General features: G+C 42.0%; 1 protein-coding gene across 1 annotated transcript; it reads left to right on the top strand.

Annotated features, from left to right (window-relative positions):
• The first annotated feature begins 5,666 nt into the window (after positions 1 to 5,666).
• Positions 5,667 to 18,794, top strand: hsd17b1 (hydroxysteroid (17-beta) dehydrogenase 1). The gene is made up of 6 exons (XM_061982234.2): positions 5,667 to 5,859; positions 5,932 to 6,093; positions 14,000 to 14,179; positions 14,240 to 14,333; positions 14,408 to 14,591; positions 18,199 to 18,794. Exons 1-6 carry the CDS (start codon positions 5,763 to 5,765, stop codon positions 18,352 to 18,354), a joined length of 873 nt encoding a protein of 290 aa, XP_061838218.2. The 5' UTR covers positions 5,667 to 5,762; the 3' UTR covers positions 18,355 to 18,794.
• The last annotated feature ends 153 nt before the right edge of the window (positions 18,795 to 18,947 follow it).

The following is an 18,947-nucleotide window of genomic DNA, read 5'->3' as shown; positions in this document are numbered from 1 at the left end:
TTGCAAATCATTGTATTATGTTTTTATTTACCATTTACACAACGTGCCAACTTCACTGGTTTTGCGTTTTGTACATTTTAGTGGTTCTTTATACATTAAATAAGACATACTAAAATGCAATATAATTAAATCAACTATAATTGATTAATTTAATAGATATTATACTATAATAATGTAATATTTATGTCACTTTTATGTATTTATTCTTTTTTTTTTTTTTTAATATACTAAAAGTGAGCATATTTACAGTCTTCAAGTGGAATTACTCACTATAACTTGCTCTATGACTATCGCCCTTGTCAGATTAAACTCATCCGTCTCACGTGGGACCGCCTGTCGTCTCCCAGGATTGAGGACAAGCCTCACATTGTGTCTGCAAATGCACCATGTGCATGACTTCATGCGTCTCTTGGCTGGAAATAGAACGTCTTCTCCAATGTGACCGGCAGTCATCCACAGTGGGAGCACATGGCTCGACACTGGGGAGATGTTATTGGATCGTCCTTTAAGACACCACTGTGCCTCTCTTGGAACGCTGCCTTACATTCCTGACAAACTCAACACCTTTCCATGTGGAGAAAAAAAAAAAAAGTTCACGGGTGAAATTCCCACTCGTCCGAGCAGTGTTTATGGCGTTTTTCCAGACCGCTTAGTGGACTGGAGGGATTGAGCTGAGCACATTTAGGAAGAAACTCTTTCCTTCAGGCGATAGACTGATCCATTCTTCCATGTTCGGGACAAGAAAATTTAAGTTTTCTTACTAAAATTTGTTTTTTCACCCAAGTTAAAGTCAAAGTTAGTTTTTCAGGCCTCGACTGTTCGACAGTGAACACATCTGGTGACATTAAGCATTAGGTAGGCTGACCATATTCTGAAATCCCACAAAGAAGACACATATATGCGTGCCAAGGCCGGGACTAGGTGAACATTTGCCAATGATACTCAAACTTGCGTTATAAATACAAACCCAGTTTCCATATGAGTTGGGAAATTGTGTTAGATGTAAATATAAACGGAATACAATGATTTGCAAATCCTTTTCAACCCATATTCAATTGAATGCACTACAAAGACAAGATGTTTGATGTTCAAACTCATAAAAATAATAATTAACTTAGAATTTCATGGCTGCAACACGTGCCAAAGTAGTTGGGAAAGGGCATGTTCACCACTGTGTTGCATGGCCTTTCCTTTTAACAACACTCAGTAAACGTTTGGGAACTGAGGAGACACATTTTTTAAGCTTCTCAGGTGGAATTCTTTCCCATTCTTGCTTGATGTACAGCTTAAGTTGTTCAACAGTCCGGGTGTCTCTGTTGTGGTATTTTAGGCTTCATAATGCACCACACACTTTCAATGGGAGACAGGTCTGGACTACAGGCAGGCCAGTCTAGTACCCGCACTCTTTTACTATGAAGCCACGTTGATGTAACACGTGGCTTGGCATTGTCTTGCTGAAATAAGCAGGGGCGTCCATGGTAAAGTTGCTTGGATGGCAACATATGTTGCTGCAAAACCTGTATGTACCTTCCAGCATTAATGGCGCCTTCACAGATGTGTAAGTTACCCATGTCTTGGGCACTAATACACCACCATACCATCACAGATACTGGCTTTTTGTCATGTCTGTGTGATCATGTTTTGTTTAAGTTACCGTATGTTCTGCTTGGTTTTGGACTATTTTTAGTTCCTGCTTTTCACTCCCTTGTCTTGTTTCCATGGTTACCCATTAGTTTCACCTGTTCCACGTTTGGACTCATTGTGCACTCTTGTTTGTCACCATAGCAACCCATTAGTTTTCACCTGCCCTCACGACTCACGCACCTGTCTTTAATCATGTCACTATTATTTAAGCTTCCAGTTGCCAGGCTGTCTGTCTGGCGACATCATGCCCCTGACACACTCTTTATCGTCACTCTGCATAATGCCATGTTCACAGTCCCATGCCAAGTAAGTTTTTGTTTCATTGTTCACAGTTTCTGCCTTTGTGCAAGTTTTGTTTTCATTAGCCAAGTTTTTTACCTCCGCCATTGTGCGCGCCTTTTGTTTGCTTCTTTTTTTGTAGTTATAGTGTTAAAATAAATCATGTACTCCCCTTCACGCCACGTATGGTCCAAATCATTTGCACCACGGGAGAACAAATCACGCCATAGTTCAAGTCTTGACACTTTTCAACTTTGCGCCTATAACAATCCGGATGGTTCTTTTCCTCTTTGGTCCGGAGGACACGACGTCCACAGTTTCCAAAAACAATTTGAAATGTGGACTCGTCAGACCACAGAACCCTTTTCCACTTTGTATCAGTCCATCTTAGATGAGCTCAGGCCCGGCGAAGCCGACGGCGTTTCTGGGTGTTGTTGATAAACGGTTTTCGCCTTGCATAGGAGAGTTTTAACTTGCACTTACAGATGTAGCGACCAACTGTAGTTACTGACAGTGGGTTTCTGAAGTGTTCCTGAGCCCATGTGGTGATATCCTTTACACACTGATGTCGCTTGTTGATGCAGTACAGCCTGAAGGATCGAAGGTCACGGGCTTAGCTGCTTACGTGCAGTGATTTCTCCAGATTCTCTATTGATAATAAAAAATTAAATATGATAAATCTATGGATAAAAAGCAGAGCCTGGCGACGCATGCGCGTTTATCTTAACTCTTTCGCTCTCTCTGTCTCTGCCCCTCCCTCACCAATGCTGCTGCTTGCACAATTTGTTTTGTTTTTAACCCCTTCTTAACCCTGAACGTACATAGAAAATACATGCAACCCTAACTCAAAATGCCGGACATTTGAGGCATTTAAGAAACTCCGCCCGGAAAGCCCAGCAGAAGAGGACATGTCCGGGGAAAAGAGGACGTATGGTCAGTCTAGCATTAGGAATGTGTGAGAAGTTAAACAAACCAAACATGTAAAAGACATCCAAGTAAACAAAGTCATTACATGCTCATTATTTCGACTTCATTTGACCGACAAATGACTCATTTTGGAGTTAGTATTAGGTGAAACTAAAACGGTATGCGAGGTATGTGTATTGTTTATTGTTTTTCATACCTCCTGTTCGACTGGGCCGTGAGAACTGGATCACACATAAACACATTGCAAGGATTCTCGGTTTGATTTTGGTCCTGATTTCATTGCTTGTTTTCTTATATAAGCCACCCGAAAACGTTTTCCAATTTAAGAATTTGAGGATCTATATTGTCATGACAGCACAAAATGTTGTACCAGATTTAATCCAACTAGTACCACAAGAACAATAGTGTGTCCATATTAATTTATAGAGAACAGGTAATAAATATAATAAATTATAATTAGCATTGGTTTTAAGATTAGAATATGAATAAAATAGATTGAATTGGAAAAAAAAAAGGAATAGATTGTGACACTGTTGTGCAAATATAAAAACAATGACAGTACACCAAACCAAATAAAAGCCTAGTTCAGCACAGATGGGACAAGTGTGGAAGTTATCCTCTTATTTCGGAGCATTTGTAAAATATTTTATGTATGTAAATATGTAAGTATATATATATACAAATATACCCATATATATATACATATACAGTCGCGATCAAAAACTTACATACACTTGTAAAGAACATAATGTCACGGCTGTCTTGAGTTTGCAATCATTTCTACAACTGTTATTTTTTTGTGATAGAGTAATTGGAGCACATACTTGTTGGTCACAAAAAAAATTCATGAAGTTTGGTTTTTTTATGAAATTATTATGGGTCTACTGAAAATGTGAGCAAATGTGCTGGGTCAAAAGTATACATACAGCAATGTTAATATTTGCTTACATGTCCCTTGGCAAGTTTCACTGCAATAAGGCGCTTTTGGTAGCCATCCACAAGCTTCTGCTTGAATTTTTGACCGCTCCTCTTGACAAAATTGGTGCAGTTCAGCTAAATTTGTTGGTTTTCTGACATGGACTTGTTTCTTCAGCATTGTCCACACGTTTAAGTCAGGACTTTGGGAAGGCCATTCTAAAACCTTAATTCTAGCCTGATTTAGCCATTCCTTTACCACTTTTGACGTGTGTTTGGGGTCATTTACCTGTTGGAACACCCAACTGCGCCCAAGGCCCAACCTCCGGGCTGATGATTTTAGGTTTTCCTGGAGAATTTGGAGGTAATCCTCCTTTTTCATTGTCCCATTTACTCTCTGTAAAGCACCAGTTCCATTGGCAGCAAAACAGGCCCAGAGCATAATACTACCACCACCATGCTTGACGGTAGGTTTGGTGTTCCTGGGATTAAAGGCCTCACCTTTCTTCCTCCAAACATATTGCTGGGTACTGTGGCCAAACAGCTAAATTTATGATTCATCTGACATCACATGGACAAAGATAAGACCTTCTGGAGGAAAGTTCTGTGGTCAGATGAAACAAACATTGAGCTGTTTGGCCACAATACCCAGCAACATGTTTGGAGGAGAAAAGGTGAGGCCTTTAATCCCAGGAACACCAAACCTACCGTCAAGCATGGTGGTGGTAGTATTATGCTCTGGGCCTGTTTTGTTGCCAATGGAACTGGTGCTTTACAGAGAGTAAATGGGACAATGAAAAAGGAGGATTACCTCCAAATTCTTCAGGACAACCTAAAATGTTATACACCATATATATATATATATATATATATATATATATATATATATATATATACACCCTATATACACACACATATATTCATAACATATATATATATATATATATATATATATATATATATATATATATATATATATATATATATAAACACACATTATATATATACATGTATACACACACATATATACATTATATATATATACAGTATATATACATACATTCATTTATATCGTATATATACACATACATATAATATGTGTATATGTATATATACACAGACACACACACACACATATATATATATATATATATATATATATATATATATATATATATATATATATACACACATACATATATATATATACATACACACACATTATATATGTGTATATATATATATATATATATATATATATACATATATATATATATATATATATACACACACACACATACATACATATATATACACGCATACATACACTTATATATTTATATATATATACAGTATACATATATTAGGGGTTCTGTAAAAATGATTAATATTCATTTCGATTCGAAATTGATTCATAATTTTATATGTAATGTATTATATATTTTTAAAAGCCATTTTTTGGGCCATATCTTTGTTTACTTATATTTGTATGCATTTTGCAACAAATTAACTGAGTGAAACTGGGATAGTCAAATTAAAAGTGCGCATGCTGATATAGACATATTTTGCTTCAATTGGTACATAAAAACATAATCTTGGTCTTTCCTAATGGTGTGTTATTTGAGCCCTCATTGAGAAGAAGGGTGCTTTTATTGAGGAATATTTCATGATGTTCTGCTGCCCCCTTCTGGTGTGTCTCAAGATGTGCCCCCTTTTGAGAAAAATACCGTACTGCTTTTGCAGGTTTGAACTTTTTCCACATATTAAATTGGTTGGATTGAATTGACTGCATTGGTATTGAAAGGTCTTGACTCCTGACCTTCCCAGATGTTTCTAAACCTTTGATGACAAGGACATGGATGACAAGGACATGGGAAAAAATGGGAGGACTCCAGGTGTCCGATAATGGGAAGATGTTTGGAAAGAAAGTGGCCTTGGGAGGTGAGAGATGGGAAAAGAGTGACTGAGAGGTGTCTCCTTCACTCGGCGGCAGCGCTATGGACAAAGAGGTGGTTTTGATCACAGGCTGCTCATCCGGCATCGGCCTCAGCCTGGCGGTCCGCCTGGCCTCCCACCCGGAACAGAAGTTCAAAGGTGAGATAAACAGTCCACGCCTGTGTGTGGTGAGACAGAGACTGAGGACACATCATCTTTCCTTGTGTTTAGTGTACGCCACCATGAGAAACATGGCCAAGAAGGAGCGTCTCCTGGAGTGTGTCAAAGGTCTGCACAAGGACACCCTGGAGGTTCTTCAGATGGACGTCACTGACCTCCAGTCCATCTTGGATGCCCGGGACAAGGTGGCGGAGAAACGAGTGGACATTCTCGGTGGGTTTTTTTCCTGTGTTTCCCGGCCCACGAAAGCGTAAGATTCTTAATGATAACCTTAGAAGCTTAAATGGATCTGTAGGAACGCAGTACACACATCTTTGTCCCTGACCTGGTCAGTACAATACGCTAAGTTGACAATAGCCTCTTTTACAAAGGTATACCGAATAATTGTCATAATTCTTCATGACAAATATTTACGGGCGGGTGGGAGAAAATTTGTTAAACCTGGCGTTTAACCTTCCGGCATTACAGCCCTGGTACAATTCTGATCATACCTCTGATGGCCAGAAATCACCCGGTTCACTTAAACCCAGCATGAAAACATAAACAATAAATAGGAAAAAGATGGCTTTTTTAGAGGGGTGTTCTGATGCAATATTGATATTGATCACTCCGATATCAGGACAAACAAACAGCTTGCATCTAAAATGTTTATATACTGTAAGTGTTCTGATAAAAGCATCATCTAAATGTCCTCCAATAAGCACTCAAGACTAGTCTTTTCTTCAATGTAAAGGTAAACATGGTAGGCCATAAGCTAGCAGCTACACAACAGCTAAGCACACAATAGCACACGAGCTTGACCTACGTAATAAGTGCCCTTAATTGAACAAAATTGCGGTCCAGAAAACACATTTGTCAATACAAACAAGTATCAAATAATTATATTTGCATATTACTTACACATACAAAGTCTCCAAGACAGAAGCCTAATGTAAAGTATCCAGTACCAAACGTGTCCGCATCATTCAACTTACAATGTCATGAGCTTAACTTAGTGAATTATTGTGGCCACTCGGTGTCGCCAAAAAACAATCGCCACTCCACTTCAACTTAAAGACAGTATATAGCAGTACAGTACAGGCCAAAAGTTTGGACACACCTTCTCATTTCAATGCGTTTTCTTTATTTTCATAACTATTTACTTTGTAGATTGTCCCTGAAGGCATCACCACTATGACACCATTCTCCTCGAGAGAATGCCAAGAGTGTGCAAAACAGTAATCAGAGCAAAGGGTGGCTATTTTGAAGAAACTAGAATATAAAACATGTTTTCAGTTACTTCACCTGTTTGTTAAGTACATAACTCCACATGTGTTCATTCATAGTTTTGATGCCTTCAGTGACAATCTACAATGTAAATAGTCATGAAAATAAAGAATACCCATTGAATGAGAAGGTATCCAAACTTTTGGCCTGTACTGTATATCAACATATATATATAAATATATATTCATACACATATATATATATATATACATACACACATATATATATATAAATATGTATGTATACATATATAAATATATATAGTATATATATGTATATATATATATATATATATATATATATATATATATATATATATATATATATATATATATATATATACATATATAAATATGCATTGTATGTATATATATATACATATATATGCTTATATATACACATATATATATATATATATATATATATATATATATATATAAAATATGTATGTATACATATATAAGTATATATAGTATATATATATAGTATATATATATACATCCATCCATCCATTTTCTACCGCTTATTCCCTTTGGGGTCGCGGGGGGCGCTGGAGCCTATCTCAGCTACAATCGGGCGGAAGGCGGGGTACACCCTGGACAAGTCGCCACCTCATCGCAGGGCCAACACAGATAGACAGACAACATTCACACTCACATTCACACACTAGGGCCAATTTAGTGTTGCCAATCAACTTATCATACACACACATATATAAATATACATTGTATGTATATATATATATATATATATATATATATATATATATATGTATATATATATATATATATATATATATATATATATATATATATATATATATATATATATATAAATATATATATATATATATATATATACATATATGTATATATGTATATATATATATATATATATATATATATATATATATATATATATAAATATATATGTATATGTATATATATATATACATATATATGTATATGTACATATATATATATATATATATATACATATATGTATATGTATATATATATATATATATATATACATATATATGTATATATATATATATACATATACATATATATGTATAGATATATATATATATATCTATACATATATATGTATATATATATATACATATACATATATGTATATATATATATGTATATATATATTTATATATATATATATATACATATATACATATATATATATATATTTATATATATATATATACATATATATGTATATATATATATATACATACATATGTATGTATATATATATATATATATGTATGTATATATATATATACACATATATATATATATATATATATGTATATATATATATATGTATATATATATATATATATATATATATATACATATATATGTATATATATATGTGTATATATATAAAAAAAAAAAAAATATATATATATATATATATATATATATATATATATATATGCTGTGTACATACATCTACTGATGCTTAGTCTGGACACATCCTCAGTGACCTCTTGGATTCACCGGGCGTTTCGGGTCTCTCAACTGGTCATACGCCCTCCTCCAAGCGACCCAACCGGGGGTGATCAAATCCCCCGGCTTGTGTCCAGACGGCTCGCTAGCTACCATGACTCCAAGGATCTCCTCTTTTGAGCCACAACCATCTCGAGGCCCTTTCCGCCGCTTCGGTGGTACTGCGGATGGCTCTCCTCTTTCTCTCTCCATCGATGCCCAAACTGCTGAAGGCTCTGACCAAGGAACGGGCTGCAAATCCTCTACATCCAACCTCCACAGGGAAACACCTTGCTCTCCAACCAGCCTGCTGACAGTCGCTGACCAGTCCTGCATACTTGGAGAGCTTCCTCTCGAAGGCTTCTTCCAGACGATCTTCCCACGGGACTGTCAGCTCCAGCAGCACAGCTTGTTTGGTGGACTCAGACACAAGGACAATGTCTGGTCGCAGGGTGGTGACTGCGATATGGCTGGGGAACTTCAGCTGGTTTTCAAGGTCCACCAACAACTGCCAGTCTTTTGCAGACGTCAGGATGCCTGCTGATGTTTTCCTAGCAGGAGTTGGCGTGTCCCCAGCTCTGACAAAGGCGATGGTTTTCATGGAGGGGTGGAACTGTTTTGCCCATGCCAGTCCTGTGCTAATGGCTTCAGCGATGGTCTTCAGGACTTGGTCATGCCTCCACCTGTACCTTCCATCTCCAAGTGCCTTTGTACAGCAACTGAGGATGTGTTCCAGGGTTCCTCGCTTGGAGCACAGTGGGCATGCTGATGTCTCTGCTATGCCCCATGTGTGCAGGTTTGAAGGGCTTGGGAGCACATCATATACTGCCTGGATGAGAAATTTAATGCGTTGCGGCTCGGCTTTCCAAAGCTCAGCCCAGGTCACTCTCCTCTCAACCGCATTCTCCCATCTTGTCCAAGCTCCCTGTTGCTTCATTCCAACAGCCTTGCAGGTTCTTGTCTCCTCCACTGCCGCTCTCACCTCATCCTGAACAAGACGTCGGCCTTCCTTCCCCCTAGTGTTCAGTTGGGGAGTTGGAAAGGACCCTAGCCCAGCTCGACCCCGTGTAACTGCTCCAACCAGGCTCCTGTGTCGCAGCCTTGCATCTGCCTCTTGAACTGCTTCCTCTGCCCTCCATTTCCTGCCAGTCCTCACTTGGATCCCTGCTTTGGCCACCTTCGGATCACTTGAGTCCCTGTACTGTACCACTTCTCTGGCTCTAGTTACCTTAAATTCCTCCTCCAAGGATTTGAAAGGCAACTGCAGTTTGTTGCTGTTCCCGTAGAGTGCAATGCTACTCAGGCTCTTAGGTAGTCCCAGCCATCTCCGGAGGTGGTTGCTGACCCTCCGCTCTAGGATCTCAACTGTCGAGATGGGGAACGAGTAGATGAGGAGGGGCCACAGGATCCTGGGAAGAATGCCATGCTGGTAAATCCAGGCTTTAAACTTCCCAGGTAAGCCTGACTTGTCCACGGATTTCAGCCAGCCATCCAACTCAGCGCATGTCGACTGGATGGATGTTGTGTCTCTCAAAGAGCAGTCAAAAACCTTGCCCAAGCTCTTGACTGGCTTCTCTGAGATAGTTGGAATGGCCGTGCCTGAGATGTTAAACCGGAACTTGTCCTCCACCTTACCCTTCTTCAGCACCATTGATCTGGATTTGGCGGGTTTGAAACGCATTCGGGCCCACTCCACCAACTCTTCAAGTCCCTTCAGAATCCAACGGCAGCCTGGGACTGATTCTGTCATGACTGTGAGGTCATCCATGAATGCCCTGATGGGTGGTTGCCTTTGTCCGGAATTTGTGCGGGGCCCTCTACACTCTGGCTCAGCAGACTTGGTGAGCATGTTCATGGCTAGTGAGAACAGTGTCACAGAGATAGTACACCCTGTGATAATACCAATCTCCACTTTGTGCCAACTGGATGTTGTTGGTCCGGAAGAGACCCTCATCCTGAAATTGCTGTAGTAATCAGCAATGAGGTCTCTACACCTGCTGGGTACATGATGTTTCATCAGAGTGAGTTGAACAAGCTTGTGCGGAATGGAGCCGAATGCGTTTGCCAGGTCAAGCCACAGTACTGATAGGTTGCCCTTGTTCTCTCGAGCCTCCCGAATGAGCTGCGTCACCACACCGGTATGCTCCATACATCCTGACATTCCTGAAATGCCGCCTTTCTGGACAGATGTATCGATGTAGGTATTCTTTGCCAGGTAGGTACACAGTCGTTTGGAAACGGCGCTGAAGAAGACCTTTGCCTCAACACACAGCAGGGAGATGATGCGGAACTGGTCCAGCTGAGTGGAGTTTTCCTCCTTTGGGATCCATACCCCTTCCGCCACTCGCCATTGCTCAGGGATCCTCCCCCTTCTCCAGAAGACTCGCAGGATTTTCCACAGACGCTGCAGGAGTTTGGGACAGTTCTTATACACTTTGTATGAAGTGCCACTCGGTCCCGGTGTAGAGCTTGCCCTGGCTCTGCGGACAACCTCCCTGACTTCCTTTAGCTGCAGCTCCGACATGTCAAACTGCATTTCTGGTTCAGGGGGGTCTATGAGGTTGTTACACTCTCCCAACTCCTGCTCTCTTGCAGGATCACTGTACGTTTGCTTCAGATGTTGATCTATGTCTTCCTGCGAGGAGGCCAGTTTGCCACTGCGCTTCTGTCCCAGCAAATCCTTCGTGAACTTGAAGGGGTTAGCAATGAAAGCAGCACGTTTACGTGCCCTCTCGCGTCGCCGCCTCCGATGCCACTCTGCCCGACGGAGAATTCTGATCTTTTTCCGAAGGATGCACATCAGCTGGGCCAGGCCAGTGCGTTCCTCATGTCCTGCCGCCTTGTACTGGAACTTCAGCGCTTTCATCTCCTGCCTGATGTTGTGGATCCTTACAGCTCTGTGGTTCTTTGAGTACGTGGTTCCGGAGCTTCTCTTCTCCTCCTCGCCGAACCGTTCAGCTGCAATGCTGACAATGATTGTTGTCATAGCTTGTAGCTTCCCGTCGGCTTCTCCCTTCGCCGTTGCCTCCAGAATTTGGTCGACATCGTCATCGAGTTGCTTCCAGAGTGAGGTCATGCTAGCTGCAGGCCACTTGATCCGCCTCTGTTCAGACTTGATACTCGAGGGATTAGTTTGCAACACATGGAGGTTCTGGGCACTATGGGGTGACTCCGGGCCTGGCACCTCCTGCGTCTCACCAGGTGTAACACCTGTGCGTTGTGTTGCTTCTGCTCCCATCAGGCACTTCTTCCTCGCTTGGTGGATCTTTAAGCCATGGATGTTCTTGCAGACTTTACCGCATGTACACTGCGCGCTCATAGTCGTTTGTCCGTTGCCTAGGTCTGTTAACGTTAAGTCCGTCCGACTGGGGTGCTCATCCTCCCCCCCTCTCGGGCTCCCCTGGGGGTATTTTTCCTTTAGGTTCATCGTAGCTTAGTTGGGTTCCTCCTCACAGAGGATGCAAATTGGGTTGCCAACCCTTTCTGCCCCGGTTGCCGTCTCTCCGGGCTGTCACTGACTCTCCAGTAGTCACCACACTCTTCATGGTTGTCATCCAGTCTTTCCTGGCTGTCACTGATCGCTCAGGGTATTCGCTGTGTACATACATCTACTGATGCTTAGTCTGGACACATCCTCAGTGACCTCTTGGATTCACCGGGCGTTTCGGGTCTCTCAACTGGTCATACGCCCTCCTCCAAGCGACCCAACCGGGGGTGATCAAAACCCCCGGCTTGTGTCCAGACGGCTCGCTAGCTACCATGACTCCAAGGATCTCCTCTTTTGAGCCACAACCATCTCGAGGCCCTTTCCGCCGCTTCGGTGGTACTGCGGATGGCTCTCCTCTTTCTCTCTCCATCGATGCCCAAACTGCTGAAGGCTCTGACCAAGGAACGGGCTGCAAATCCTCTACATCCAACCTCCACAGGGAAACACCTTGCTCTCCAACCAGCCTGCTGACAGTCGCTGACCAGTCCTGCATACTTGGAGAGCTTCCTCTCGAAGGCTTCTTCCAGGCGATCTTCCCACGGGACTGTCAGCTCCAGCAGCACAGCTTGTTTGGTGGACTCAGACACAAGGACAATGTCTGGTCGCAGGGTGGTGACTGCGATATGGCTGGGGAACTTCAGCTGGTTTTCAAGGTCCACCAACAACTGCCAGTCTTTTGCAGACGTCAGGATGCCTGCTGATGTTTTCCTAGCAGGAGTTGGCGTGTCCCCAGCTCTGACAAAGGCGATGGTTTTCTTGGAGGGGTGGAACTGTTTTGCCCATGCCAGTCCTGTGCTAATGGCTTCAGCGATGGTCTTCAGGACTTGGTCATGCCTCCACCTGTACCTTCCATCTCCAAGTGCCTTTGTACAGCAACTGAGGATGTGTTCCAGGGTTCCTCGCTTGGAGCACAGTGGGCATGCTGATGTCTCTGCTATGCCCCATGTGTGCAGGTTTGAAGGGCTTGGGAGCACATCATATACTGCCTGGATGAGAAATTTAATGCGTTGCGGCTCGGCTTTCCAAAGCTCAGCCCAGGTCACTCTCCTCTCAACCGCATTCTCCCATCTTGTCCAAGCTCCCTGTTGCTTCATTCCAACAGCCTTGCAGGTTCTTGTCTCCTCCACTGCCGCTCTCACCTCATCCCGAACAAGACGTCGGCCTTCCTTCCCCCTAGTGTTCAGTTGGGGAGTTGGAAAGGACCCTAGCCCAGCTCGACCCCGTGTAACTGCTCCAACCAGGCTCCTGGTTGGAGCATATATATAAATGCATATATATATTCTATTCTAGATGGTTAGTAATAAATAGTTTGGTGTTTTTTCTTACCTACCAATATTCTTTATTTGACTAATTTCACTTGATCACGCCTTTTTTAACAGTCCACACTATAATTTGTGCTGATATCCTATCGGCCAATACGCAAGGCTCCAATATCGGTATTGTCGGTAGTGAGAGAGTTGTATCGGGACACACTTATAAGGGCTTCTGAGGTGAAAACTACCAGGTTGACTTTGTCCCTTCCCATTCCGTATCAGTGATTTTCACACAGACAAAGTGTAAAAGGACATTCTGATACTCTGTGTCGGAAAAATGCCGGCTTTTACGTACAGTGTAAACATAGCTAGTAATGATAATAATAATGGATGTTGAGTTGTAATGTTGTATTGCTTTTAGTTCATGAACAGTTACTTCAGATGTTGTCTGTACAGTTCTGATAGCACACAGCTTGACCCCGGAACAGATTATTGCTACTTCCAGGACTATAACATGGCTTCCATTCTATAGGGGTTCTTCAGTGTTTATTAATAGACCTTTAATAGATTAATAAACGTCTCCCACTCATTGCTTTGTTTAGTGTGCAACGCAGGTGTTGGGTTGATGGGTCCACTGGAGGTCCAATCATTGGACTCCATGAAGCAGATCCTGGAGGTCAACCTTCTCGGAACAATCCAGACCATCAAGGCCTTTTTGCCCGGGATGAAGGCTCAAAATGGGGGTCGTATCCTGGTCACGGGAAGCACCGGAGGTCTTCACGGTGAGCGAGCAGCCGGTCTTCCCATCCAGACAGCGTGAAGTTGACCAAACTTGTGTCCAGGTCTTCCTTTTAATGAGGTGTACTGTGCCAGCAAGTTCGCCATCGAGGGAGCGTGCGAGAGCTTGGCTGTGCTCCTGCAACACTTCAACATCCGGTCTGTGTCCAAACATATCTTGTTGTTAAGAATAAAGAAGCCGGCTGATTAATTGATTGATTTCTACCCTGCAGTGTTAGCCTTATCGAGTGTGGCCCCGTCAACACGGACTTCCTGGTCAACCTGAAGAAGGCGGAGCTTGGGGACGAATGCCTGCAACATGTGGACGCCCACACGCTCGGCCTGTATGAGAAGTACCTGCAGCACTGCAGCCACGTCTTCCAGAATGCAGCACAGGACACGGAGGACATTGTTAAGGTAAACGCCAATGGCTAACTACCGTATTTTTCGGAGTATAAGTCGCACCGGAGTATAAGTCGCACCTGCCAAAAATGCATAATAAAGAAGGCTGAAGCTTAGAGGTGACAGAGCTTTCGCCGTTGCTGCTCCCAAGCTCTGGAACGACCTACCTCTGAGTGTTAGACAAGCCTCCTCTCTTCCTGTTCTTAAATCTCTCTTAAAAACATTTATTCCATGGCTTTTAACACTGAGTGATATCCATCCTGCAATGGCGCCCCATAATACACCTGCTGTGAACCTGTTTTTATGTTTTTATTTATTCTATTTTATTTATTTATTTTTTATCGTGTTCTGTTTGTGTTGTGTTGTGCTTGCTCGGTACTCGTTTTATCTTTTAACCTGCCCATTGTACAGCACTTTGGCTACCCCTGTGGTAAATTTTAAATGTGCTTCATAAATAAAGTTGATTTGATTTGATTTGAAGGAAAAAAACATATATAAGTCGCACTGGAGCCCGGCCAAACTATGAAAAAAACTGCAACTTATAGTCCGAAAAATACGGTAAGTGGAATTTTATTTTGAAAACATTTTTTTCTTTTCTATCCATCCATCCATCCATCCATTTTCTACCGCTTGTACCCGAATCAAACTTTAATTGAATTTGAAGCGTGTTTGGTACTATAAGAAATTATTAAATAACATTTTGCTTAGTGCAAAACAACACATTTACAAAATAACCAAGTTTCTCAGTTCAAACATTAAGTGTCTTGTCTTTGCAGTCTATTCAATTGAATATAAGTTGAAAAGGATTTGCAAATCATTGTATTCTGTTTTTATTTACCATTTACACAACGTGCCAACGTCACTGGTTTTGGGGTTTGTACATGACAGTTTGTTGGCTCAATTTTCATGTGTATTTAAAAACATTTGTGGAAAAATTGAGGGGAGGAAATAAAAAAATAATGATTTTTTTTTAAAAACATACCAAAATTTCACGGGATTTCTGCAGTACCTCTGCGGACCCCCTGAGGGCCCCTGTCAACTCCTGTTGAAGACCCATCCATCCATCCATTTTCTACCGCTTATTCCCTTCGGGGTCGCGGGGGGCGCTGGAGCCTATCTCAGCTACAATCGGGCGGAAGGCGGGGTACACCCTGGACAAGTCGCCACCTCATCGCAGGGCCAACACAGATAGACAGACAACATTCACACTCACATTCACACACTAGGGCCGATTTAGTGTTGCCAATCAATCTAAATCACAAGTGTCAAACTCAAGGCCCGGGGGCCAGATCTGGCCCGCGACATCATTTTATCTGGCCTGCAAACACCTGGAAATGATATGTGTCAATAAAGTACTTAATCTTTTCTCACTAAATGGAATTTATTTTTCATTTTAACAGAAAAAATATATATACTGCTTGAAATTGCATGCCTTTTAAACTTTAATAGTATCCAATATTGCAAGAAATATTACAGTATATTATCAAACATGTTTTGGTCTAAATAAAAATAAATAAAACGACTTAACTTTACAGCCAACGACCCATGAAATTAATAAAAATTAAAACACATTTTCCGGTGTTCTTTACAGCATATTAATGTAAATTGAGAAGGGGAACCGGAGGGTGTGTCCCAACTATCGTGGGATCACACTCCTCAGCCTTCCCGGTAAGGTCTATTCAGGTGTACTGGAGAGGAGGCTACGCCGGATAGTCGAACCTCGGATTCAGGAGGAACAGTGTGGTTTTCGTCCTGATCGTGGAACTGTGGACCAGCTCCATACTCTCGGCAGGGTCCTTGAGGGTGCATGGGAGTTTGCCCAACCAGTCTACATGTACTTTGTGGACTTGGAGAAGGCATTCGACCGTGTCCCTCGGGAAGTCCTGTGGGGAGTGCTCAGAGAGTATGGGGTATCGGACTGTCTGATTTTGGCGGTCCGCTCCCTGTACGATCAGTGTCAGAGCTTAGTCCGCATTGCCGGCAGTAAGTCGGACACGTTTCCAGTGAGGGTTGGACTCCGCCAAGGCTGCCCTTTGTCACTGATTCTGTTCATAACTTTTATGGACAGGATTTCTAGGCGCAGTCAAGGCGTTGAGGGGATCCGGTTTGGTGGCTGCAGGATTAGGTCTCTGCTTTTTGCAGATGATGTGGTCCTGATGGCTTCAACTGGCCAGGATGTTCAGCTCTCACTGGAGCGGTTCGCAGCCGAGTGTGAAGGGACGGGGATGAGAATCAGCACCTCCAAGTCCGAGTCCATGGTTCTCGCCCGGAAAAGGATGGAGTGCCATCTCCGGGTTGGGGAGGAGATCTTGCCCCAAGTGGAGGAGTTCAAGTACCTCGGAGTCTTGTTCACGAGTTAGGGAAGAGTGGATCGTGAGGTCGACAGGTGGATCGGTGCGGCGTCTTCAGTAATGCGGACGCTGTATCGATCCGTTGTGGTGAAGAAGGAGCTGAGCCGGAAGGCAAAGCTCTCAATTTACCGGTCGATCTACGTTCCCATCCTCACCTATGGTCATGAGCTTTGGGTTATGACCGAAAGGACAAGATCACGTGTACAAGCGGCCGAAATGAGTTTCCTCCGCCGGGTGGTGGATCTCTCCCTTAGAGATAGGGTGAAAAGCTCTGCCATCCGGGGGGAGCTCAAAGTAAAGCCGCTGCTCCTCCACATCGAGAGGAGCCAGATGAGGTGGTTCGGGCATCTGGTCAGGATGCCACCCGAACGTCTCCCTAGGGAGGTGTTTAGGGCACGTCCGACCGGTAGTAGGCCACGGGGAAGACCCAGGACACGTCGGGAAGACTATGTCTCCCGGCTTGCCTGGGAACGCCTCGGGATCCCCCGGGAAGAGCTGGACGAAGTGGCTGGGGAGAGGAAAGTCTGGGCTTCCCTGCTTCGGCTGCTGCCCCCGCGACCCGACTTCGGCTAAGCGGAAGAAGATGGATTGATGGATGGATGGATGAAAAAAACTACTACGATTTTTTGCGTTAAAATTCTGTTGACTGACCTGCCAGTTTTGGACAGTAAAATCTACGGTTGTTGATTTTAACGGTGTTTTACTGCAAATGGAAAGACTGTACATTTGTTTTTACGGTATTAAAAACTGGCAGCTAAGTTGCCAGAATAAGAAAAATAACTTGTACTCTTTTCCCATTAACAATATAATGTTGTAAAAACCAATGTCAATTTTACACAAAAATTCTGTCAACTAAGCTGCCAGCTTTTTCCATTAACCCCCCCCCCCCCCCCCAAAAAAAAACAGTGGTACTTTTTTTTCTCCCTATTTACTGTAAAATGTTGTATAAAAAAACAAAAACAAACTACATTTTACAGTAAAATTTTGTAAATGTAAGTTTTTTACTCTAAAATCGACAGTCTTTTTAAAACAATTTATATGATTAGTAATGAAATCCAGAGGCAAATTCATACATTATTCGCGGTTACAAGCGGCCCTCTGATTGCAGCCATAACTGCCATGTGGCCCTCAATGAAAACCAGTTTGACATCCCTGATCTAAATGATCAAAACAGAGCATTATTTATTATCTTTGGAAAGGCAAAATGTTGAATATGGTTCTTTCATGAGCATTTTTTGCTAACCACAGTTATTCTCATTTCCACGTTTCAGGTGTTTTTGGACGCCATTGAGTCACCTAACCCGGCCTTCAGATACTTCACCTGCGGGCAAGTGCCTCCCCTGACCGAGCTGAAGCTCACGCAGCCGGACGGCCTTCAATACATCAGCGCCATGAGCGATCTCATCTTTGCGTGCGAGGAGAAATAATCTCCTCACGTGTATGTGTGTTGGCTCGAAGCCATTGTTGGTTAATATTTTAGGGACGATGACTCGATGCTGAGTCAATGAGTTGAAATGAGAGTCCTTATCGCAACAAGCAATCAGTGTGATAAGGTAGTGAAAATCTGAGAAAAAAGTTTTAGGTGAAAAAGGATTGAAACTTTAGTTAAAACTGAAGAAACAGTTGTTTTAAAACTCAATGTAATGCTGCATAACTTGCCTCTTTGTGTACAGCTCTGGTAATGGGTACCATTACCTGCACAAATGTACTTCAAAATGTAACAATCAAAATAAATATGACTTTTTTTTTGTTTACTAGGGCATGCATATATAATATGCATTAGTTTGACCATTTAAAATCAACGATAATAAAAAGGAGATGCTTGGAAATAACATAAAAATGCCCCCAAAAACTTGGAAAAAACGCGATTCATAGCGTTACTTTTTGGTGTAACCATCATGAGCGTTCTGTTCAGGTATATTTCTTTTATATTTTGGTAAATCATCATATTTATGTATTACTAAATTTAAATAGGTATTGATCAATCTTTAAGCTGTGTGTATTTGATTTCAGTTTGCTT

The sequence above is a fragment of the Nerophis lumbriciformis genome, linkage group LG24 (assembly GCF_033978685.3).
Source record: "Nerophis lumbriciformis linkage group LG24, RoL_Nlum_v2.1, whole genome shotgun sequence".
NCBI lineage: Eukaryota > Metazoa > Chordata > Actinopteri > Syngnathiformes > Syngnathidae > Nerophis > Nerophis lumbriciformis.
Note: the sequence above shows the minus strand (reverse complement) of the source record. Positions and strands in the feature narration are given on the sequence as shown.

Bases quoted from the DNA above. Each gene is read 5' to 3' on its own strand.
- hsd17b1 (XM_061982234.2), top strand. From the start codon at position 5,763: ATGGACAAAGAGGTGGTTTTGATCACAGGCTGCTCATCCGGCATCGGC. The intron at 5,860-5,931 runs GTGAGATAAACA...CCTTGTGTTTAG, and splicing joins CCCGGAACAGAAGTTCAAAG to TGTACGCCACCATGAGAAAC. The intron at 14,180-14,239 runs GTGAGCGAGCAG...ACTTGTGTCCAG, and splicing joins AAGCACCGGAGGTCTTCACG to GTCTTCCTTTTAATGAGGTG.